We start from the raw sequence: 24,461 nt of genomic DNA, 5'->3' as shown, positions 1-24,461 counted from the left end.
GGAGGCCAGGGACAGAAGGGGATATGGAAATCCCATTTCTCTGGGTCACAGCCCAGCTCTGTGGACTGGGGCTTTCCAATCTCCCATTTGCAATGGGGTGATATGCCTACTCATCAGAGTTTTTTTTAACCCTAATCTCATCCAGGTGAATGCTACCACTGGTAAGGTTAGGACAAGGGAAAATGTCATTTTATCACCTCCTAGTTTCCTCTCCACAATGGTCAGAAATCAATCCTCCACATCTGCCAGAAACACTGCCTCTGCCCCCTAGGAGGCCCCCAAATGGAGGATCCCCATGGGCTGTCCCCTCTGAAGCTCCTTCCCGGGCTGGGCCTGGGCTGGGGCAAGAGGAAGTGGAGGCAGCCCCCACCCCTTCTGCTCCGGGCTTCACCTGAGAGGGTGCTGTGCATAGTCCTGACCCTGCCAGCAGCCTGTGGTCCTTCTTCTCCTTGTCCCCAGCCCCAGGTGACCAAATGTCGGGCCATGTTTGGTAAACTTGCATACTTTTCTCCTGTTACTCTGTCTCTGTGTTTCTCATTGGTTTCACTCACAGGCCCTCAGCAAATCAAACTAAGAAAGTAGAGGAAATAATCATCTTCCCCAACATTGCCTTGTAATTCCCCGTGGATGCCCAAGTAAGGAGGATGAAAAACACTGTTAACTAGAAAGCAAAATAGATAAAGCATCCCCACCATCTGTGTACCTTAATAACACAGGGCCCTGTGCTACCTGATAAGTGGTGTAGAAGAAGCACAAGCCTCATCATCCTGAGGGTAGCTATGCTCAGAACCTCCCACACAGGACTGTCCTTCCTGGGGCCTGCTGTAGTCCCAGGTCCAGACTCATGAGTACCCTCAAAGAGGGAGTTACTGTACCGTTTCACCAGCTGTGGGGAGGCAAGGAAGGCAGAACATCTGGAGAACCACAGCTACTGCTGGGCTGTCAATCTCATCATCAGAAATGGAGGAGACAGCAGCCAGGTTTTGTTGACCTGTCTTCCCTTCCTCCTCCAGAGCAAGCTGGTTAGATAGAGCTCTGGAATGTTCAGCAGGCTCCAAGGAAGTGGCTCCTCAGCCCCCTCATCCACAGTTATCATTTTGGCTTTGGAGATGAGGGGCAGCTCATGGAGGCCACTGAGAAGGAATTCCTATGTGTTCCTCCTACATGGCAATCGAGTTGGCTGAGTTTGAAGCCTTTCCTGGGCTTCATTTTGAGCAAGGACAGTCACTTAATTTCATCATAGAACTATGGACACACAGAACAGTTCTGGGACAGCTCCTTAATCTCTCTGTGCCGGTGATGGAATGTTCGCAGTGACTGACATTGGAACATTCATGGAGTGTGTTCACATGACCCCATCCTGAGTGGTGACAAGCAGAAGGCAAGGCACTGGGGCACCGAGAGGAGTCCCAGGCCCTTGAGGAGCTCTAATACAACAACAGGAAACCAGCTAGGGTTGCTGGGATTACCACCAAACTTCAGGGTCTGAGAATCTATTGCAAACCCTGCCTCCACCATGAACTTGGGTCCTACCAAAAGCAAGATACTTTGTTTCTCCTCTGTCTCTCTGTTTCCCAACTCAGTGAAATGGGACTTTGGGATGCTCAAATTGGGTCATTCTGAAAACATAAAAAATTGTAACATGTTCAAAGGCCTGGGGAATTCTCTAAGGGGTGGAGGGAGGTGTTGAGGAACTGTATTTGCTTCATCTCTGGACAAATAGATGCTCATCGAAGGTAATGACAGGTTCAGGGTTTACAACCCAGTTTATTTGAAACCTGAGTAACCTTGGCTCTGGCAGCTGGTTTGCTTTGACTTATGTGGAACCCATTATGCAACATTCTGGATGTACGAGATCAGCAGTTCTGAATCGATGACTCAGAGATTTTTATTTTTATTTTTTGATGTAGAGATGGAACAGTTTTCAGTGTCTCTGAATCACAGGTGCTCACACCTGACAAGTGAGTTGCCCACTGATTCCTAGAACTGGCCACTTTGGAATGGATAGATAGCTGACTTTGAGATGCGACTGTTCTAAGATTTATCTTCTCCCCAGGTCCTTGCCTGGTTGGCTGTAGGTGATGCCTCTGACACCCTGACCTCTGGGACACCATCCCAACTTTAGAAATCTGGAAAATTCCTACTGGAACCACAGGTTGTCCTGCTGTTTGAGGTCACCATGGTAGACTTGTGAGGATATTCGAACATCTGCTTGGCTCACCTTTGGACCGGAAGTAAAACCATCGACCATGTGAGCCATACAACCTCCCAGGATTCATTTTTCCTGAGGCCCCCCAGTTCTGACCAATGGGGAATGGGATGGAAGACCAGCAACTCTGATTGGGCACTGGGGGCCTGGACATTCTGAAAGGCCATCTACCCCTCAGTGCCTGGGGCTGCCTTAGAGTTTCCCGGCCTCCACAGGAAGAACTTCCTCTCCCCCATCAGGCCCATGGAGGGCCCATGTGCTGTTCCCATGGGGCTGTGTGTGAGAGTCACGAGGTACTCACGAGGATATAAATTGTATCCTTTATACCCAGCCTATGTCACTGGTTGCTTTGGGAGGCAGGAAGTCCCGGGTTCATGCCAGATCATCACTTTCCTGACCAGATGTCAGCCCCTGGGTACACTACAAAACTTCTTGTCCCAGCCTCCAGGTCTCCTCACAGGTTGGCATGGTCCCTCATCTAAGCATCCTGAAGGTCAAACAAGACTGAAAGGTTGTTGTTGAATTTCTGTGTCCTCGGTCCCTGTCCTGTATTTGAAGCACTACCTGTGGGTGTTAATAATGGAACAAGACCGTGGAGTCTGGAAGCAGATGGAGGACCCCTGCTGGTGGGAAGCGCAGTGGAGGTGGTGTTAGAGCTGGGCCTCAGCCTTTGGATGGGCTTTGCTGGTAGAGTAGGAGCCGGTGCTCTGGGCACAGGACATCACACAGGCAAAGGCTGGGGCATGGAAACCCACAGTGGTTATGGCCAGACTCAGACTTACTTGCTCCAGGCCCAGGTGGGTCTCTCCACAGTGGCCACTACACTCATAACTACTGCTTCGCCCTACTCAGAGACCATCAGTGCTCCCCGACGTGGGACCTACAGAATTACAGACTCAGCCATGGCCACATCCACTGCAGCTAGTGCTTCCCAGGGTGAAAAGAGAAGCAGCTTCTCTGCCTCTGCCTTGAACCACCTTGCTTCTAGGACTCATGTTTGAGACTGAGTGCTGGCGTTAATAGCTTTGGGGATGGGTGGCCCACCCCTTTGACAGGTACCAACGATTGTGTGTCTACCATATGTCTAAGGAGGAAGGTGCTATTGGCCCATTGCACAACCAAGGAAACTGAGGCATGGAGAATTGAAACCATAGGAATGAGGTCCCGTGGGGAACGCACTAGTGCCATGATGATTCTAAAGCCCATTCAGCAGCTTTGCAGGCCAAGCACTTACTGCATCCACACCTGATACATCCACACTAAATGAACATCTTGGGACTCTTGGTAGCAGAGCTTGGGGACCTCCAGACCAGTTCTGATTTAGGGCTTGAGGAGAAGAGACACTGAGTCCCAGGGAATCCTTGGGGGTTTGCATCATGAAGGCCTCAGATACCTGCCACTTCCCAGGTAGCAAAGGGCCCTGTGAGGTCATGGGAGGGAAGGTCTTTCAAACTTTTGATGGTAGACCACAGAATGTAATAAAACTTACACCCAAACCAGCTGACCCCACACATCCACAGCCGCAGGGTTCAGAGGTACCTGAAATGCCTTTGTTTCCACCATGGCCATTGGTCTCTCCTGGTGTGCTGATGTGCTGGCCAAAGGAACCCACTGCTCAGGCCCCCTACTGGAGGCAGGGGGAATCCACACCCAGAAATCTGAATTAGAGAAGCCTGGTTTGGGAGTCCAGCCACCGAGAGTCCCCTATGCACAGGATTAAACCTACTGGGTGTCCAATCCACTGGGTACTCTCTATGCCAGCCCCATGCCACATCGGATGGGCAGGCTAAGAGCAGGAAGGCCCAGGCTCAGGCCCAGTGAGCTCAGCCTATGGATTTTCATAGATCTAGGTTCAAATCCCCACTGTGCATTTCTCAGGTCGCATGGCATAGGACACATATTCAACCTTAACTTCCATACTGGGAGAATCTAGCCACCTGGGTCAAAATTGGGGTAAGCTACGTCTGCCCGTGTTGGCTGGTCAGAGGCAGGAGCTCCCATTTCCTTCCTTGGCTGGTATAGGCCTCAGAAGCAGATCTCCAAGTATGTCTAGAGGCTGGCCTGTGACTTGCAGTGGCTTCTAGGCATGTACCATAGTTAGAATTTTGTTGTCAGGTGCAACGTATGCTGGAAGGCCACGCCTCCATGTGCAACGACCCGCAGCCTTCTGGGGACATTCCCTAGCATGTCATCTACAGAAGTCCCCCTCCCACCCAAAGGTCCAACCTGGAAGCCACCAGTGACAGACAGAGAGGCCAAAAGGTGAGCCCTGCCCTTGTCCAGACTGCCCCTCAGGATGCCCAAATCCCACATTGTAGAATTATCTACATGCAGGTGAAGCCAGCATTACTTAGCTGCACCGTATCCCTGCCTTCCTCCAGCTTTCCCACTGAGAGACCCCATAGCTAGTTCTGCAAGGGGCCTTCCAATCCCCTAAGTCAACACTTGAGGGTGAGATTCTGGGGAACACAGTTTTGTCTTAGTTAAGGGACATGACACAAACCCACAACCTCCTGTTGACTCCATACCCATCCCATACATGTTTTTTTCCCATTCATTTACAAGTACAGACCATAAAAAATCTTTCTGCTCAGGAGGATATATTATCCCTTATATAGTGTAAAACATGCTAATTTCTCCCTACCAGGCTGGAACATGTATCCATCCAGCTCTTGGCGATATTCATTTCTGCTTTGTTGTGGGTCTTGTTGAATCACAGACCCCTTTTGATTCCTCTGGTTTGAAGCAAGACAGATGGGGAAGGGTTCTCTGCACCCACTGGTGAGCTTTGCTTTGCATTACCCTGAGGCCTGTTTAGGCCTCCTTGAGTATTTACCTGAACATTTTTCAAGTTCCATTGATCTGCTGGATCACCTGGCCCAAGTGACAGCACTGCTTGTGTGAAACCTAATGCAGACCCTGCTGCTCTTCTGGGTCCCACTCTTGTGGCAGCTGTTCAAGACATCTGGTCAATGGGTTGAAATAACAACCAAGTGAGCTAGCTACATATCCTCCCAATTCAATAAAACAATAGACGTAGAGCCAAAGAGCTGGCCTAGCACAGTAAGGGAGGGCATTTCTTCTGTTTGGTGCTAAAGCCAGAAGTGAGCAAGTTGGAGAATCTGAAAAAGCAGCTGGGTATGAAAGGGAGGATAGTGAGCATGGGCAAACAGGAACCCACAGAACAAGTGGCATCTGCAAAGATGGACTAGACCTTGGGCTGGGATGTAGCTCAGTGGCAAAGCATTTGCCTAGAAAGTGCAACATCCTGGGTTCGATTCCCCAGTACCAAAAAAGAAAAGACCAAAAAAAAAAAAAAAAGATGGACTAGACCCCAGTGGGTCTCAGTACATTTGGCCCCAGCTTGGTTGTCATATCACCTTGCAGGAGTAGCTATCTCTCTCACTCATAGAGCTAAACCCACATCCAGCTCCAACATCAGAGAAGCAGAAGGAAGTGATCCAGCAGACACAGGTGGGCCAAGCAGCCTTGTGGTATTACCCTCAGAAGAGGCAGGGCCTCCTTGGAGGTCCCAAACACTACTCCCTTTCTAGGAGAGGGGTTGACCAGTTGGCCTTTCTGTATGCAGGCTGGTTAGTTGTCTACCTGAATGGGCTAGGGCAGTCAAGTCGTTCCTTAGTGACTTTTTTGTTTTTTAAATTCCATTTGTTGTTGTTGTTGTTGTTGTTCCTGCAGCTTGAACTCAAGACCGAGGTGCTGTCCCTGAGATTTTATGCTCAAGGCTAATGCTGTACCATTTGAGCCACAACTCCACATCTGGCTTTTTGGTAGTTAATTAGAGATAAGAGTCTCATAAACTTTCCTGCTGAAGCTGAATTTGAACAATGATCTTCGTATCTCAGCCTCCTAAATTGCTAGGATTACAGACATGAGCCACTGGTGTCTGGCTTAAATTCAATAAAAAAAAAACCACACACACACACACACACACACACACACACACACACACACACACACACACACAGAGCAGGCCAGAATATGACAGCAGCTCTGAGCTCCAATCTTTTAAGTTAAAAAAAAAAAAAAGAAGAAAAGAAAAAACATATACAGATGGTTGTTGCTTTCCTTCCACCGCATGCACAAATCATACATGAAAGTCCTCCCTGGGCCCAGACAGCCTAGAACTCTGCAGGGAAAAGAATTCTAGGACACATGTCTTAGGCTAAGATTACACAATGGGAACTCTCCACACCCACGCCGAACAAAACACAAACATGTTTTCCTCCACTGCCTGTCTCAAGAGCTGGCCCAGGCCCCCAGCTTCCGAGTCTGATGCCATCTCTTCGACAGCTAAAAACACAGCTTAGGGATCTGGCAGCCTCTGCTTTCTTCCTACCTGTCTTCCCCATTATCTGTGTGGCATCAGGCAAGCAGCTCTGCCTGAGAGCTTCCGGGTCCACTCCTGCCTTCTGGGTGGCAGATCAGGTGGTCGTGTCTAGCAAAAGGGAGGGTCACCTGCTACCTCATCAGCTCTTCTTTGCTCTGTGCTCCCCACTCTGTCTCCACCAGTGGGATTTCTCTTTGAATCCATTTCAGTTTGGGGGGGGGGCAGCCATGAACTCCCTCATCTATGTACTCATATAAATCATTTTATATTGGTTGGAAGGTTGAGTCCAAAGGCCATGTTCAGATGCCAGCAAAGGCAGTCTACCCATTGAATACAGATTTGTGTCCCCTGCCTATTTTATACAAAGATCTCGCCAGAGCACATGTTGGGTTGCTTTACAAATTTTAGTAGCTTTGAAATGAGGAGGTATGCAATTTTAGGGGGTGGCCTCTTGGACGGGGCTCCTGTCAGCCAAAGGATGGGTGGATCAGAAGTGGGAATATCTTTCCAAGTTTGGGGGACCACTTAGCTCTTGTTTCCCCAGAGGTGTTTACCACAGTGAAGGTGGATACAAGGCTTCAATGGCCTTCATGTGTCTGGTATGGGGTATGAAGCCTAGAACCCAGCCACATATGGCATCCGGAAGTGAGAAAGGCAAAATACAGGGTGGGGAGGTGGAATGGAGCAAGCCATTGACTAGAATCTAGGAGTCCCTTGAGGTTCCCCAATTTGAATGAATCCCTCAACTGCTTTGGGTTCCATTTGCTCTCATTGGGTTGGAGTAGGGTGGTAGGCAGCGCTCGAGGCTTAAGTTATTCCTGCTTGGATTGTGGATGAGCTGTGTGACTTTGGAAAAGTCTCAACTGCCAGGGTCCCAATTCTTGACTAGATCAATAAGTGGTCCCTTATTAATCCCTTATGGTTCCTCCCAGCTCAAACTCACATCAGGCTATGGTACTTCATTCATTGCCTTGAGCATCTTTTACATGTCTGTCTCAGGGCTCCGAGCTGGATGCCCCAGGAAGAAGGCTTGTCCACAGCAATTTCTGCCTGGGTCACCTCCTAGCCTGGTGGAAGAATGGGAAACATCATCCCGTGTTTCATGGTTGAAGAAGCTGGCAACTGAGAGGAGCTTCCAGCTTCGTCCACAAAGCCACAGAAGGTTGCATCTGGAAAGTGGTTTTGATTTTAAATTTTTTGTGAGCAAACTGGGCATGTGGTCCCCATTCCATGTTCTGGGTTTAAATGTAGTCATCAAGTATACGTCAAAATATCAATGCATTCAAGGCAATATCACGGAAATACATTTTTATTTGGAAAATGTATGTGAAAGATAGATTTCATTATTATTCTTTGGGAGTTATTAGGGTTATTTGGGCATGTAAAGAACTCAAAAATCCTTTCTTGGAAAGGATGCTCCTCTGTTTTGGAACTTGTTCCTTCTTCCTGGAGTCTTGTTGTTAAAACATTTTTGTTGTTGTTATGCCAATCTGGGGCTTGAACTTAGGCCCTGGGGGCTGTCCCTGAGCTCTAGCACTTGAGCCAAGCTCCACTTCCAGCCTTTTGGTAGTTAATTGGAGATAAGAGTCTCACAGACCTTTCTACCCAGCTTGGCTTCAAACTGCTGGTCGTCAGATCTCAGCCTCCTAAATGTGAGGTCCACCTGGGGAAAAAATGGCCCCTTTTCTTTGTTTTCTCTTCATGCAAAACCGCAATAGACTCCTTCCCCTTTGTTCTCTCTCTTTGCAAAACTGCATGTGGCCCTGCCTAGGAGTCCCTGCCCAGCACCAGATACCTGGTGCCCCTGGAGGCAGTGGGAGGTCCCCCAGGCTCTGAGGTCACTTTCTCATCCTCTGAGGTCACTTCCTCATCTGCTCTAGTCACGCCTCCTTCAGACAGTGGGAGGTCCCCTAGGCTCTGAGGTCACGTGCTCATATGCTACAGTTACACCTCCTCCTTTTTTTTTTTTTTTGCCAGTCCTGGGGCTTGGACTCAGGGCCTGAGCACTGTCCCTGGCTTCTTTATGCTCAAGGCTAGCACTCTACCACTTGAGCCACAGCACCACTTCTGGCCTTTTTGTATATATGTGGTGCTGAGGAATTGAACTCAGGGCTTCATGCATGCTAGGCAAGCACTCTGCCACTAAGCCATATTCCCAGTCCCTACATCTCCTTCTTACCATCCCCTATGTAATCTCTCTCTGCCATTAGTTCAAGCTGGTATATGTTACACTCTACTCTAGAGTGGCCCAGAAGTTTGGTTCTCCCAAATAAACTTTTTTCTTCCTGAACCACATGGTGGTCTCCTTTAGATAACCCTTACTCTAAGTAGTTAAGATTACTGGCATGAGCCACCAGCACCCAACTAGAATGTCTTTTCTTTTATAAAGGTGAGTCCTTGATTAAAAACCGTAATAAACCCTGTGAGGTGCCAGACTTTGAAGTCAGGCCCCACCACGTGAACCCCATTTTAGAATCGAACCCTGAGCCAATCAGATTTGTACCTGTGTGCTAATCTTGCTTGCACAGCTGATTGTTGTAACCTTGTTCTTTGCCTTTATAAGCCCTGTGTAATCACAGCTCGGGGCTTCCTCCTAACCTCCGCTGTGTTGGTGGGTAGGACGAGGCCCGAGTTGGCAGCTCGTTAAATAAAGCCTTGCCTTGCTTTTGCATTTCGGAGTGTCTGAATCTCGGTGGTCTTCTTGGGGGTGGTCTTGCAACTTGGCACAACATTTGGGGTTTCGTCCGGGATAGCCCCAGAGACCCCGAGATCCCAGACTCCGAAGGTAAGAAAACAGCGCTGTTCATTTGTCTTGTGCTGTAATTTGTCTGTTTGTCTGTTTTGCTTTTGCTTATGCTTGTAGGGCGCGAGTCAGTTTGGTTTTTGGCCGGAACTGACCAGGAGGACCTCCTAAACGAGACTCAACCCGCCCACCTTGTACTTGGGTCTGCTCCTTCTGCTTATCTGGCAGGAGGTTGTGGGCCAACTTGGGTCCACTCCTCCTGTACCCTGGCAGGAGGTTGTGGGCCAACTTGGGAGATCTCCAACTCGTAACTCGGGTCCACTCCTTCTGCACCCTTGCAGGAGGTTGTGGGCCAACTCGGGTCCACTCCTTACAGGAGGTTGTGGGCCAACTCGGGTCCATTCCTTCTGCACCCTTGTAGGAGGTTGTGGGCCAGCTTGGGAGATCTCCAACTCGTAGCTTTTCTTAGGCCTGTGTGTTTTCCTCCTTTTGTATTATCTTGAGGACCTCCATCTAGCCCCCTAGACTTGATCCTAGCTCACTGGAGGGAGGTTAAGGAGATAGCTCAGAACCAAGGTGTGGCCCTTAAAAAGGAAAAGTGGATCACCCTGTGCAAGTCAGAATGGTCCACCTTTGAGGAAATTGAGGGAGCTTTGACATAGGGAGGAAGCACTGAGGAGGAAATGTTTCCCGCTCCATACTCCCCATCCCAGTTAACTCTACAAGAGGAGGACTCTGAGGAAAATGTTTCAGCTGTGCCCTCCGCTCCGGAGGGTCCTGCCCAGTCAACCCAACGGCGCCGACAGCCCAGGACACGGACGCATCAGCCCCAAGTCCAAGTCCTGACCCGCAGCCGCCGACAGGGTGGACGTAGGGCCCCCCAAGCCACCCACAGGTGGCAGGGAGTGACCTCACCATGCTGCGCTGTCATCTCTGTGTTGTTTGTAAGTCTAACAGTCTCTTTTGTGTCAAACCTGCATAGCTCATTGGAAAGATGTACAGGCGATGGTTCACAATCAGAGTGTGAGTGTCCACAGAAAGAACTCTAGGTGGACCCCCACCCAGCCTTTTTAAGCAGAAAATTGTTTGGTGCGCTAAAATGTTTTACTAAGACTAAAAATGTTTTACTAAAACTATCAAGCCCTGGAAAATGAGGCTGGAGAATGCTAAAATCATTTGTTAAAGGTTTTTGTCTTAAAATGTACGGCCGATGCTTATTCAGTGCACTTTAAGATCTTTTGAAAATGTATGTGTGTGTGCATGTGTGAGTGTGAACATGTTCAAGACTGCAGTATGATGCAAAACTAAGTTTAAATTCAAAGGTCTTCATGCCATGCAGTAATTAGGACTGAAGAAAAAAAAAAAAAGAGGCTCTTTTGAAACAAGCAGCCCGTAAGCAAAGGGCGGCACCTGGTTTCAGATTGCCTGTGAGCTTCAGTTTTTCCGATGCAGATAAAAGCTAAAGTGTTGTGTTAGTGTTAAAAAGGCTTTGGAAATCAAGAATACATTTCTAGATAAGAAATTTGGAAGTAAAATTGTCCTAAATAATTATTGCAAAGTGAGAAAAGGAGAATTATGGCTACCAAAATGTTTAATTGCCATTCCAGCTTCTTTGTAGGTTTTTTTGTATTGGGAAGTAGATTTCACAGAAATTACAAATATTTGCTAGTTTTTGTAGACACCTTTTCAGGATGGGTTGAAGTCTATCCAACAAAGCATGAGACTGCGAATGTAGTGGCTAAGAAGATCCTGAAAGAAATCCTACCCAGGAGACTAAACTCCTTAGAACCACGGTGGAAGGGACCCTAGACGGCATCGCCACTTGGGTTCATTGATTCCACGCCAGGCCAGCTGACCCCTTTGCCCTGGATGACAACTACCGTGATGGAACATGGGAGGTCTCCAAGCACCCAACTCAGCCGCTTTGCCTTCGCCTCAAGAAAAGAAAGTTAGACTGAGACTAAGGTTATAGGTTCCTGGCTAGGTAAGGTCTACGCCCCTGAGTCAGCCTGAAGAAGTTACAGAAGATGGATGATCTTCACCCATCAGCCCCCCTTTAAAATCAAGGGACCAGAGTTGTTTTTGGGAAGATGAGGCAGGATAAACTAGAGACATGCAAGAGGTACAGAGAATATTCTTGTAAGAAATGGTGACAGGCCATTTGTTTACTACATTGGGCCCTACTGGCCCATGCCTTACCTCTATATCATCCCCTAGACATGCAAGCCATTGAAATGGACAGAATGGAGCCATGATTGGCTCCCAAGGTACCAAAAAGAAAAAGGGGGAAATGAGGTGCCAGACTTTGAAGTCAGGCCCCACCACGTGAACCCCATTTTAGAATCGAACCCTGAGCCAATCAGATTTGTACCTGTGTGCTAATCTTGCTTGCACAGCTGATTGTTGTAACCTTGTTCTTTGCCTTTATAAGCCCTGTGTAATCAGAGCTCGGGGCTTCCTCCTAACCTCCGCTGTGTTGGTGGGTAGGACGAGGCCCGAGTTGGCAGCTCGTTAAATAAAGCCTTGCCTTGCTTTTGCATTTCGGAGTGTCTGAATCTCGGTGGTCTTCTTGGGGGTGGTCTTGCAACTTGGCACAACACCTGTAGCTTAATTCTTTTTTCTTTTTTATTTTCTTTCTCCCTCTTTCTCTCCTTCCTTCCCCTCCCTCTTTCTTTCATTCTCTCTCTCTCTCTCTCCTCATTGCAGCAGATGATACCACAGCCTCACAGGTGCTAAGCCAGTGTTCTACAACTGAGCTCCCCACACCTCAACCAGTCGAGCCCTATTCCTGCTCTGTGGAACCTCAGAAGCCATCACCCCACACCCCCATCGAGGCAGGTGTTAGGAGTCTTGTTTTAAGCTGCCAGGAACCTAACAGTCTCATTTTCAAAGACACCAAAATCCAGAGAGGGTGGCCTGAGACCTCACAGTGAGAGAAGCCAGAACAGGGATTTGAACACTATCCTCTCTGATCTGAAAGCTGAGATGGCATTCCTGCCTACTATCTGACACCCAGTCTGGCTTGAAGGACCCCAAATTTCAAGGAAATGAGCCCAAGAGAAGGCTTGGAGCTCACTCAAGAAACCACCCTACATTTACTGTCCCTTTCTCTGCCTCTAAAGAATTGCAGATAACCAGGTTTTATATCAAGGGCAGAGAGACAGACAGACAGACAGACAGACAGACAGAATCAGACAATTCCCCACAGCAAGAAATGCCTGTGTGCTTTTCACTAGCTTCAAGATTGAATTTTATTCATTATCAACAAAGCAGATCTATGGAGTCAATTTTGCTTTTATGAGAAGGAAAATTCCCTGGAGGGATAAATGTGTTGATGAAAATAAACATTCTATCGCACTCAGAGCTGTGGAGAACTCCCTTCCTCAATCCACAAGGCTGACCTCGCAGGGGGACATCCAGTGACCCTGGACTGGCTACCTCCTGGACTAGAGACACCTTTCTGGAGTGGGAAATGTGGCCCTCGGGCTCCTCCCAGCTGAGCAGAGCTGAGGGGAAGATTTAAGGCCCAGTCCTGGAGGTGGCTGTCAGGAATCTGCAGGCAGAAATATCTTATGGTAAGAGAAGCAGATCAGGACAAGCTCCCTCAGGGCCACTAGGCGCAGAAAATGTTGGGGAAATACTGGTAATAAGGGTTGTAGCTCCACAGATTCCTCTTCAGGCAGTAGACAAAGTCCCGGTCGCAGGTGCAGAGCTGCACTGGACAGAAGGCCCCTCGCTCTGCAAAAGACACAGAATGCAGAACGAGGAGGAAACAAGCACACTCTACCAAGGCCAAGGCCAAGGACTTGACATGGGGGGAATATCTACCTTGAGGAAAGGGGGGGTGCATTCAATCCCAGGAAGCTAGCTCCTGTCTTTTGGGAGTTCCCAGCCCCTCCTCAGAGAAACTGAGGCTCCTAGAGGGGGATCCATTCCAAAGTTTAGCTGCAAACACAGAGAACCTGGGTATGAACCCCACTGTCAACTGTCCAGTCTTTGAGCTTCAGTCTCTCGATGTGCAACATGGGGGAGACCAGTCAGATGTTAGTGGCTCACACCTGTCATGCTAGCTACTCAAGAAGCTGGGATCTGAGGACCCATGAAGCCAGCTCAGGAAAGAAAGCCTGTGAGACTCTTATCTCCAATTAACTCCAAAGAAAAGAAAAGAAAGCGGGAGGAAGAGAGGGAGGGAGGGAGGGAGGGAAGGAAGGAAGGAAGAAAAGAAGGAAGGAAGGAAGGAAGGAAGGAAGGAAGGAAAGAAGGAAGGAATAGCAGGAACAAAAGGAAGGAATAGAAGAAAAGAAAGGAAGGAAGGAATCGAAGGAAAGGAAGGGAGGGAGGGAGGAAGGAAGGAAGGAAGGAAGGAAGGAAGGAAGGAAGGAAGGAAGGAAGGAAGGAAGGAAGGAAAAACACGAGGAAGAAAGCAAGCAAACAAACTGGAAGTAGAATTGTAGCTCAAGTGGTAGAATGCTAGCCTTGAACAAAGAAGCTCAGGGGCAATGCTGAGGCCCTCAGTTCAAGTCCCAGGAGCAGCACAAAAATAGTGGGGAGTTGGGTGCTAGTGATTCATGTCTATAATCCTAGCTACTCAGGAGGCTGAGATCTGAGGATCATGGTTCAAAGGCAGCCAGGCAGGAAAGTTTGTGAGACTCTTATCTCCAATAAATTACCCAGACAAAGGCAGAAGTGGGGCTGTGGCTCCAGTGGTAGATAGAGCATTAGCCTTGGGCACAGGAATAGCAAAGGCCCTGAGTTCAAGCCCCAGGACTGACAAAAACATAAACAACAACAAAAAACAACAACACTGGGGGAGACTAAGCCTACTCCACAGGGTTTTTCTTTGGCAGGGGGTGCAGTATAAAGGAGTCTGCAAGGCATCTGGAACCTAGTGTATGATGAGTCTTAAGACATGCCAGCCCCAAGAAGGCTCCTATGAGCCCTGCCTTTTGTTCACACTCTGCCTCCCAAGACAGACTGGCTGGAATACCAAGTAGCTGAACACTGAGGCAAGGGAGATTCTGGCCCCAATGGGAAGCCCAGCCTTACCACAGGTGACAAAGCCCCATGCGAATCTGTATCTGTACGACTGTGTCCGGATGCTACAGCCTTCCTCCTCCAGCCACCCGTAGCACTGATCGTGTACCCAACAACACCTGCCAAAGCAAGAGATTGGGGTCCTGAGTGGAGGGGCTTCCCCTGACTCCCATCCCTCTGAAAGTGTACAAGATCAAAATGCTCATGTCAAAACAAAAACAAAATTAGAGGCAAGCTCATGCCTATAATCCTGGTGGCTCAGAAGGCTCAGATATGAGGATCCTGGTTTGAAGCCAACCCAGACAAGAAAGTCTATGAGGCTCTTATCTCCCATGAATCACCAAAAAATTCCAGAAGTGGAGCTGTGGCTCCAGTAGTAAATCACTAACATTGAATGAAAAGGCTGAGACAGTACCCAGGTCCTGAGTTCAAGCCCCGGTACACACACACACACACACACACACACACACACACACACACACACACACACACAATTAGAGTCAGAAGATAATCAAGAGGAGGGATGGTGCCTGCCTGCCTGAGGTGAGAATTTGGGCAAGGATTTCCTTCTTATCCTATATGCACCCTATGCTTTGTACAGCTTGCTTGTATTTAAAGTGTACTGGGGGAACGTTTTCCTTTAACATTCTTGAAGACTTTGGCAATTGAGACAAGATACTCTGCATAGCACGTTGCCTAGCAACCAACCTCCCCCCCCCCACTCCCATGAGCTTATGTTCATGACCAATGAACTGATGCTCATCACCAACAAACTGTTGCTTTGCATCCAAGCAGCTAATGTAACATCTACTGTAATAATCTGGGGGAGGAGGGAGAAGCCCGCCCCATGTTGTCATCATTGCCACGCCCCACTGCGGGGTGTAAAAGGGGATCCTGACCCACATTGAGGGGACCAGAACTACCACCACCCCCAGACTGCAGGTGGCCGGAAGATATAAGAGGGCGGGATTTCCGGGGAAAAAGAAGAGAAGAGGAGAAAGCAAGGCACCAGGAAGTCCCTCGTGGAACTGAGCAGTGCCTGGGTTCCCCTCAGGCCTGAGGGGACCCGGGGCCCGCAGACAGGAAAGGCCGACCCCTGGCCTACGGATGGAAGAGGCCCAAGCCTGGAGGAGCAGCGGACAGAGGTCCAAGTCTGGACCAGCAGCAGAGGAGGGCCAGAGTCCAGACAAGTGGCGCAGGGAGGTCTGAGCCTGGGCCTGGAGAGAATGGAGGCCAGAGTGGCCTAACTCTGGGCTGGAAGGAAGGAGAGGACTACAGGGCCGAGGCCTACTGAGAGCCAGAGGCCTGAGGAGAGCAGACAGAGAGGAGCAGAGCAGAGCTGAGAAGAGCCTGAGGCCTGTGGAGGGGCCTGGAGCCTGAGGCCTGTGGGAAAGTCCAAAGCCTGGTGCCTGTCTAAGCCAGAGCAGATGCAGAGAGCAGAGCGGAGGCCCGTGGAGAGCAGAGGCCCATGGAGAGCCATGTGGAAAGCAGAGTCCCTCAGAGAGAGGAGAGGCCTATGAAGAACAGAGGCCTGTGGAGAACAGGAGGCCTGCAGAGAGGCCTGTGGACAGGAGGAGCCTGTGGAAAGGAAGAGAGGAAAGAAACTCGGGCTCCTGGAGGCTGCAACAGCTCCTAGCTCTGGGGTAGCCCGGGGCAAGGCAGTTGCAAATGGACTAATAAAACTCATTTGTCACCTTTAACAGTGCTCAGTGAATTTTCTCACTCCCCAGAATACAACACTACCTTTTCTGTGAATAAAAACATCCCCTTGAATACATCTGTAGTTTGCTGTAGTGATTGCTCTGTTCTTTCCAAATCAGGGTCATTATTCTTTGGCGATTTTTATATTGTTTCAGCTGACATCCTTAGCAGGTACAAAAATTCAATCCTGTCCCTTCAGCAGAGCCACCTGAGTGAGTGTGGGTGGGTAAAGACAGTAACAGGTAATATGGCTAAGTACTTCCCTCACGCCTTTGCTTGTCTTTTACTCAAGGCTGGTGCTCTACCACTGAGTCACACTTGTATTTCTGGCTTTTTTGCTGGTTAATTGGAGATAAGAGTCAACAGTGACACTCACTAGACACTACGTTGAAAATGAACTTTACAATTTGAGGGGGAGGGAAATCAGGGGGTGGGAGGAAGTGGGAGAAAATGAGAGAGTGGGTAACATTGTTCAAAAGGCAATATATTCATTACCTTACTTATGTACTGTAACCCCTCGGTACATCACCTTTACAATATTTTAAGTCTCATGGACATTTTTGTCTGGGTTTGCTTACAATCTTGGCTCAAAGATTTCAGTCCCCTGAGTGGCTAGGATTATAGGTATGAGCCACTGGTATCAGTGCCCAGCCTCTTTCTCCTTTTTGATGATGGAAAGTTTCAGGAATTCTGCTCAGGTATTTTGTAGGATATCTCACTTAGGGTTTTATTTTTTCTTTTATGGTCATGAAGCTTGAACTTGGCACTTGGTGTTGAGCAGTTTTGCTCAAAGCTAGTGCTCTACCACTTTGAGCCACAGCGCTACTTCTGGTTTTCTGGTGTTAACTGGAGATGAGAGTCTCACAGACTTTCCTGCCTGGAATGGCTTTAAACCATAATCCTCAGATCTCAATCTCCTGAGTAGCTAGTATTACAGGCATGAGCCACCAATACCTGGCCCACTCAGGAATTTTGTTTTGTTTTGTTTTTATTCTAATATGGGAACTACTGTTTATTTATTTTGCTGTTCTTATTTGTTGCTCCTAGGGTCTTTTTTTCCTGTTAGCCTGTATTAGCTAACAGGGTGAAAATGTATGTGTTTATATTAACCCACACATATTTACATATCTCTAGATATCTCTCTGTGGAAATGGCTACATCCACATTAAGCTGAACAACGTACTGATGTCTTTTCCTGTCACTATGGAGACCATTCTACATCCCTTTCCCTGGTTTATTGATAAACCCCCACTCCAGCAGTGGGAAACTTGGCTCCAACCACCTGCCATCCATTTGCCTAATTAAGGCTTTCCATTATCCGAATCTGCTGGCATCATAATTATTGTTAGACTGAATTTTCCCAAGAATGGCATCTCAGCTCCTTGCTCTTTCTTCTAGACCTGTGACACTTCCCAGTCAAGAAATGGAATCTGGGTCTCCTCTTTCTTTCTTTCCTTTCTTTTTTGACACTTGGTAACTGTACTTATTCATGGGGTCTAATATGGCACTATGCATATTCTATGCTATTATTCAATGATCCAATTAGGGTACTTTGTATGTCAGTTACTTCAAACATTCCTTATTCTTTTCTTTGTGATAACATCATTACAAATCCTCTCTTGTAGCTCTTTTTAAGTGCTTATTGGGTTATTAACCATGGTCACCCTACAGTGCAATAGAAAACCAGAGCTTATTCCATCTATCTAATTTGTAACTTTGCACCTCTTGCCTAATTTAGGTGTCTTCCCCCTTAAAGCCTTTGTGACTGCCCCAATTAAAAGGGCAGTGTGACACTGACATTTCTGGGGTTGAAGATAAAAATGCTACTCTCTTCTGTCTTGCGGTTTGGGAACTTTCTATTTAGAACCAAGGAGTGGCCATGCTATGAGGAAGCACAAACATCCTTGCAGAGGCCTCGTTGAGAAGAGTTGGGGCTCTCTGCCACCAGGCAGGGACCACCTGCCAGCTACAGACATGAGCCCTCCACAGGGAGAATCATTCAGTCCCAGCGGAGCTGCTGCCCAGGCTGTGACCGAGCAGAGTGGAGAGCACCATCCACGAACCCTACTCAAATGGCAAATGTGTCAGCAAACTCAAGGGCTGGGGTTTCGTCAAGGCACGGTATTAAGATCCTTTTGTTATGCTGCAACAAAACAAGAAACATCTGAAGCTGCTGAGATCCTGGGACTGTTTGTGAGCTGCCTAACATAGCTCAGTCAGCCCGTTAACTTCTCTGAGCTTCAGTTTTCTAAGTGGAGCTTCGGCCAGCCTCTGGTTGCTTACACCTGTAATCCCAGCTACTCAGGAGGCTAAAATCTGAGACTCTCAGTTCAAAGCCAGCCTGGGCAGGAAAGTCTGTGAGACTTTTATCTCCAATTAATCACTAACCAGAAGTGAGCGTGAAAGGCTAGGCCTTGAGTTCAAACCACAGTACCGGCACACACACACACACACACACACACACACACACACAGCTGCCTCAATAATCATCCTGCAAACACACATGGAACAGGATGGGATGTTAGTGCAGTGGTGACAACGGCTCACCGATCGGTGCCATCCTTAGGGGTCCCTCGGCCACCCCAACCGCAGTAGCAGCCATAAAAGCCATAGGCCTTCAGAGCGTTCTTTCCTGTCACTTTCTCGATCATGGACTTCAGGTCAAGCAGACCCCCTGGCACGGCAGGCACAGCTGAAAGACAGTCCAGGTTCCCAAGTGACAAGAGGGCACCACACATGGGCCTAGTCCCCAGCTTCTCCTGCCCCTCCTCCCACCTTCTTTTATTCTCCTAAGCCAGTGAGGGCCAGCAGCATACAGACATGGGTAAGAGGGTGGACTTAAAAGGAGTGGACCTGAGTTGGCCCAGCTGGCCCTACCACTAACCCCAAGTCATGTTATCAGTGTGGAGCAGGCAGTGGGGAGCTTCCTGTCTCTCCCCTCAAACCCCCTCCTTCCTTCCCACCTCATTGCCTAATGTAACACCTAATGCTAAGCCTTAGAACACAAGGCATAGAAAGTTGGAGCCACGGGGGTCTGTAGGCACCACGGAGGCCAGCTTCCTCTTCTTGCAAACTGGGAACATTTTTTTTAAAAGGTAGGTCTTCTGTTCTATTTTTTTTATCTTGCTGTATGTCCTTGTTTTAGTATCTATGTATCTTTCTATCATCTATCTGTCTGTCTGCCTATCTCTATCTATTCATTTATATTTATTTATTTTGCTAGGGCTTGAACTCAAGGCCGGAAGCAGTCCCTTGGCTTCTTCACTCAAGGCTGGCACTCAACCACTTGTGCCACACTCCCACTTCCAGCTTTTTGGTGGTTCATAGGAGATAAGAGGCCACCAGATTGGTCTACTTAGGCTGGCTTTGAGCGGCAATCCTCAGGTCTCAGCCTCTTGAGTAGCTAGGATTCTAGATGTAAGTCACCAGTGGCCGGCTTCTGTTTTCTTTACTTTGTTTTGTATGGGGGGAGGAAGGGAGTATCTGCCTGCCTTATTCACAAGTCCCTATTTTCACAACCTCTCCCGCTACCTTCCACAGCAGCACCCTAAGTCAGAGAAGGAACACAGGCGGGGGGGGGGGGGGGGGGCGTGGCAGGGAAGGGGGCAGGGCCCTCACTGGCATCTACGTCTGTGTTGGAAGTGCAAGTTAAGATTCAAGCACTGGTCTCCCACCTCAAAAATCAGGTGCCCTCCTACTACCCATCATTCTCTCGGGGATGGAGGTCATTTAGAGGTCATGGGATCAGTACTTACTACAAGCCAAGAACCAAGCCAGTGTGAGGGTGCCCTTCATCTCTGGGTCTCTGGAAAAGAGAATACACCCATGACTTGTCTCTCAGCTATTGTCCTCAAGACCCGTCCTGCTCCCCTTCCCTCCCCCCACTGCCCACCTGCTCCTCTCCCTCATGCTGGGCAGTGGATGCCCCACCCCCAACCAGAAAGACCAGGCTAACGCTTCCAGAAAGAACCAACTGCTGCCCTCAAGAATAAGTGGACCCTGGGTCTTCATTCCAACCTGTCAGGTATCATTAGCTCCATCTGCCAGTGGGAAAACCTTAGTTCAGAAAGCTCAAGAAGCTTTCCAGAAGTCCAGCAACTAGTAGACTGCAGGATTTGACCCCAGAACGTGCGCCCCTCCCTGCCCTGCATAGCCTTCCCCTTGAGGGGCAAATGAGTTCTCCAAACCCAGCGAGTTCAGTTCCTTCTGGCATTCTATCTCCCAATGCTTCCTTCCTGAAAACCCATCTCACTGCAGGGCTGTGGGCTTGAAAGTGTTCAGGGCCTTAAGACAGGAAGTTCCATGTGTCCCCGGCCACCGCCCCACTCCTATTCGGCCTCTCAGAGGCTCCTTACCAGCCTCTGCCTGCCTCTCCCCTAAGGACCACAAGGTCAGATCCAGACTGCTCAGTTGCTGTGGTCAGGGCCTCGCAGTGTGCAAGTCCCCAGGTTAGGGGTCATCCTGTCGATGCTCTCTGCCTGAACCCCTGGCACCACCCAAGGCCTGGCATCCAAACACACAGCTTCAGACTCCCAGGGCCTCTGGACTGGCCTCTGTCTAGCAGAGCCAACGAGTTCCAAGAACATTCCTGAGGGTTCTGTCCCCCCTCCCCAGCCTGCACTTCCAGGGCTCTGAGCAGCCAGGTACCATGGCCCCAGACCCCACCTTCCGCCCAAGTCTTTCTCTCGTGCATTCTGGTGCTGCTGACAGGGTGGAGATGGTAACTACCACTCGCTCTGGGCATCTCTGTTGGGCCAGGCACCACCCATTGCCCTTCAAAACCATCAGTGGCTGTGGTAGATAGACGGTTAAATCCATCCATCCCACAAATGGCTATTTTTTGAAAGAATGAAAGAATGAGTGAATGAGTGAATGAATGAATGAATGAATAACAGTTACTGATCTTACAGATTTTAGAAATTAAAGCTTGGAGAGGTGAAATGAATTTCCCAAAGGTTTATGAATAGTCTCCTTTTACAGACTTTACCCAGCTACCACTGAGCATTAAATAGGCGTATCAAATATGTCTTTACTTTCTATCTTTTAGTAATGTGGGATTTGAACTCTGCACTTTGCTAGACAAGGGCTCTCCCACTTGAGCCATGTCCCCAGCACTTTTATGCTTTATTTTTCAGGTAAGTTCTCTATGGCGTGTAGCTGACTTATTGGTTGACATGGTATCTCGCTTTTTGCTGAAGTTGGCCTTCTATAACAATCCTCTCAATCTCCCCCTCTTAAGTAGCTGGAATTACAGGTGTGAGGCACCACATTGGGCCTTTTACTTCCTTTTATGATGCTTTGATATTTGCTGTGTCTTGCTCAGTTAGGGAGAGGCTGCCCCATGGCTCCGCTAGCTAATTTCTAGAGACAGTAATGACTCCCTTGGGAGCAGGCATTTTGCTTGAAAATCAGCAAGCCAAACAACCCAGCAACCCCACTTCTGCTCTAAACCCCCACAGTCCAGCTAGGCTACCCCAAATCACCCCAGGCAAGATCCAGACAAGGAGAAAAGTCTGGAGCCACTCCCACTAGACAAACCTGAAGGCACTGAAGTGACACAAAGTAGCTAAAGGTCATGTTGTGCTATCTGCAATCTGCTATCCATCCTCCATCTCCCCCACCCACTCCTCACCCCACTGAGCTTGTCTTGAGAAATCCCACCTCAGGCTCCTTTCTGCTCCTTCTTCCTCAATGCACGTTAGCGCTCCCCCTTGTGTCCATGAAGGGGTACTGCAGGCCTTCTCCGGGCAAGGTATTAAGCAAGTGTTTCTGATGGGTGGACCTCACCATACCTAAATAAACCATCACCCAAGGGCATCTCTGAGTTCCCTGGGCCTCCGGCTGTGGAGCACAGCAGGAATCTTACAGAGGAGTTTGGAAGAGGAAGACAGATTTCACAGAGGCGTCAGTGGAGACCTAATCCAGACCATCCCTGGAGCCCAAGGCCGGTTCCCAGGAGAAGGAAGGAAGGATGTGGCATTGTCTATTTTTGTCAAATGACCACGGAACCCCACCGCAAGATAATTTCAGAGTGAAGCCGGGCTGCATAATGAGAGGGGGAGAGCACAGAGGCGGATTAAGGGAAACGCAGGCTAGCAAGTGGCCTGCTCCCCCCCCCCCCGAGGGACAGTCCTCCACGCCCACCTATGGGACCCCTCTGCTCCAGGATGCCCTGGTTCGTGTCTCTGGCTGGGAAGGAGGAGCAACACCAAGGCCTCCTGTCCAGGTGGCAGCTGAGGCCCCCAAGACATGAGGGCGACCAGGAAGTTGCCCCTCCCTGGGCCCTGCTCCCCCACGGAGAGGCCAAGGGCCCCCTCTCCTCCCCACTCCCCTCCTGAGCAAAGGCCGCCCCAAGAATGAGAGTCTCACCAGTGAGCCCCTCTCTGTCCTCAGGCCTGGAGAAGGGGCAGTGCTGGACTGGCATGGTTTTTAAGGGCAACTGTGCCCGCCTCCGACACTCCTGCCTGGGCTGGCTCCAAGATTCCTGGTTAACTCACACAGAAATCTGAGGCTCCCCTGCAGATACCCCTAGGGGTTCTCCCCGCCCCCAAGCCTCCGCCCCTCTCTCTTCCCTGAGGCAGCTCACAGTTGTGAGGCAGTGGCTTTCCACCAGGCATGGTCCAGGGCTGTTCTCAGTGGGGCCCAAGCTCTTCCCCTCCATCACAGAGCGTCTTTGTCCCCAGCCCCCAGATCCTTGTGGTTTCCCCAGTTCACAGGCATCGCTTTTATTTCATTCTAACTCTTCTAGCCTCAACCAAGGGACAGTGATGGGAGTTTGGTGCCCCCCACCACACACACCTCTGTCCTTTTCCTGTCACTGCTAACCTTGCAACCCCAACTTTCTCAGGAGATGGGACAGAACATGGCTTTCCAAGTTCCAGCCGGTGCCTCCCTCTTTCTTACCTGACTCGATATAAAATGCCTGTGTTTCTTCTCCCTGGAACGAGGGAGGCTCCGGGCTTGCAAATAGAGAAATGCAAGTTGTGGTCTGGTCACCCGAGTGGCTGTGTGACCCTGGAACCACTCGCTACATTCCTCTGTTTCTTCACGTGAAGCAATGACTTCCCGCTACAGCCCTGTAGGGGCACTGTAAACATCCAGGTGCCTCGAATAAAGTCGGGAAGGAAACCGGTAGCTCAGGGGTAATGTCACAGACTCTATGTCGTTCCAAATCCTGGGTTCAAATCCTACCTTCCTCAATACTGGCTGGCAGTCATTGTTTTTAGGATTAAATGAATGAATGCATGTGCTAGACTTAGGCAGTGACAAATACACTATAACACTAATAAATAACTGACAGCAAACTTCCTCTCTGGACATAGGCAATGGTAATCATTCTCCCTTCCATACTTTTTTTTATTTTTGGCCATTCCTGGGGCTTGAACTCAAGGCTTGGGTGCTGTCTCTGAGCCTCTTTGTGCTCAAGGCTAGCATGCTACCACTTGAGCCACCGAGCCACTGCCGGCTTTTTCTGAGTAGTTTATTGGAGATAAGAGTCTCACAGTCTTTTCCGCCCTGGACGGCTTCGAACTCCATACTTCTGTTCATCTCTGCCTTGTATGCTTTTCTGGAGAGACTGTGGAGTGCAGTAGTGCCCTTCCCCATGCTCCTGCTCCTGCCCGAGGAGGAGCCCCAGGCCTGGTTCTCTAGCTGGAACCTGCTCACCCAGCAATGCCACCCAATTATTTGTTGTCTATGACCTGCCAGGGAGTGCTGGGGAAGCAGACGGTGAGGCCTGGACTAAACGAGTGCAGCAGCGTGGTGGGCAAGCAATGGGAGATAAATCCTGGCCTCTATTTTCCTTCTCCTTCCCGACCAGTTCCCTTCTCCATCCTCTCCCTGCCGCCCCAAACCAGCCAAAACCCAGCCCAAAAGGAAAAACCCAGGGACTCCCTGGCCTCAAATGACCTACATCGCTAGCTTTCGTTTTCCTGTAGAAATGGAGCTTTCATTCCCCTGCCAAAATGAACTTGCTGTCCAGAGACCTCTGTCCATGCTTAACCCTTTCATGCCGTGCCCTGGCTCCATCATGGATCTGAGCCGGTTCCCAAGTACTCCTGGAGGCCCACACGGCCTGCTCACGGGGTTCTCCCTCAAGCTGTCACAGTGCTCCACCTCCAAGGACGACTCCTCCTCCTCCTCCTCCTCTTCCTCCTCCTCCCTTTCTTCCTCCTCCTCCTCCTCCTTCTCCTCCTCTTCCTCCTCCTCCCTTTCTTCCTCTTCCTCCTCTTCCTCCTCCTCCTCCTCCTCCTCCTCCTCCTTCTCCTCCTCTTCCTCCTCCTCCCTTTCTTCCTCTTCCTCCTCCTCCTCCTCCTCCTCCTCCTCCTCCTCCTCCTCCTCCTCCTCCTCCTCCTCCTCCTCCTCCTCCTCCTCCTCCTCCTCCTCCTCCTCCTCTGTAGGGAGCCAACAGCAAAGTTCATCCTGCT

The 24,461-nt window shown here is 49.5% G+C and overlaps 1 protein-coding gene across 2 annotated transcripts; it reads right to left on the bottom strand.

Annotated features, from left to right (window-relative positions):
* Nucleotides 1-12,554: 12,554 nt before the first annotated feature.
* Pla2g5 (phospholipase A2 group V) lies at nucleotides 12,555-23,017 on the bottom strand. 2 transcript variants are annotated; one of them, XM_048349835.1, is made up of 5 exons: nucleotides 22,939-23,017; nucleotides 19,791-19,840; nucleotides 18,583-18,727; nucleotides 14,347-14,453; nucleotides 12,555-13,038 (listed from the first exon to the last, which is right to left on the bottom strand). In XM_048349835.1, the coding sequence occupies exons 2-5, from the start codon at nucleotides 19,828-19,830 to the stop codon at nucleotides 12,914-12,916; spliced, it is 417 nt and encodes a 138-aa protein (XP_048205792.1). In that variant the 5' UTR covers nucleotides 19,831-19,840; nucleotides 22,939-23,017; the 3' UTR covers nucleotides 12,555-12,913. The 2 variants fall into 2 exon arrangements, with proteins under 2 accessions (XP_048205792.1, XP_048205791.1); XM_048349834.1 differs by lacking the exon at nucleotides 22,939-23,017 and adding an exon at nucleotides 22,405-22,425.
* Between the last annotated feature and the right edge of the window lie 1,444 nt (nucleotides 23,018-24,461).

Source organism: Perognathus longimembris, chromosome 7, assembly GCF_023159225.1.
Source record: "Perognathus longimembris pacificus isolate PPM17 chromosome 7, ASM2315922v1, whole genome shotgun sequence".
Taxonomy (NCBI): Eukaryota; Metazoa; Chordata; class Mammalia; order Rodentia; family Heteromyidae; genus Perognathus; species Perognathus longimembris.
Note: the sequence above shows the minus strand (reverse complement) of the source record. Positions and strands in the feature narration are given on the sequence as shown.

What these genes read in the sequence shown, in the direction of transcription:
- Pla2g5 (XM_048349835.1), bottom strand. Translation starts at nt 19,830, where the DNA reads ATGAAGGGCACCCTCACACTGGCTTGGTTCTTGGCTTGTA. An exon ending in CCTAAGGATGGCACCGATCG is followed by an intron (nt 14,454 to 18,582) that starts GTGAGCCGTTGT and finishes TTGCTTTGGCAG; the next exon opens with GTGTTGTTGGGTACACGATC. An exon ending in ATGGGGCTTTGTCACCTGTG is followed by an intron (nt 13,039 to 14,346) that starts GTAAGGCTGGGC and finishes TGTCTTTTGCAG; the next exon opens with AGCGAGGGGCCTTCTGTCCA.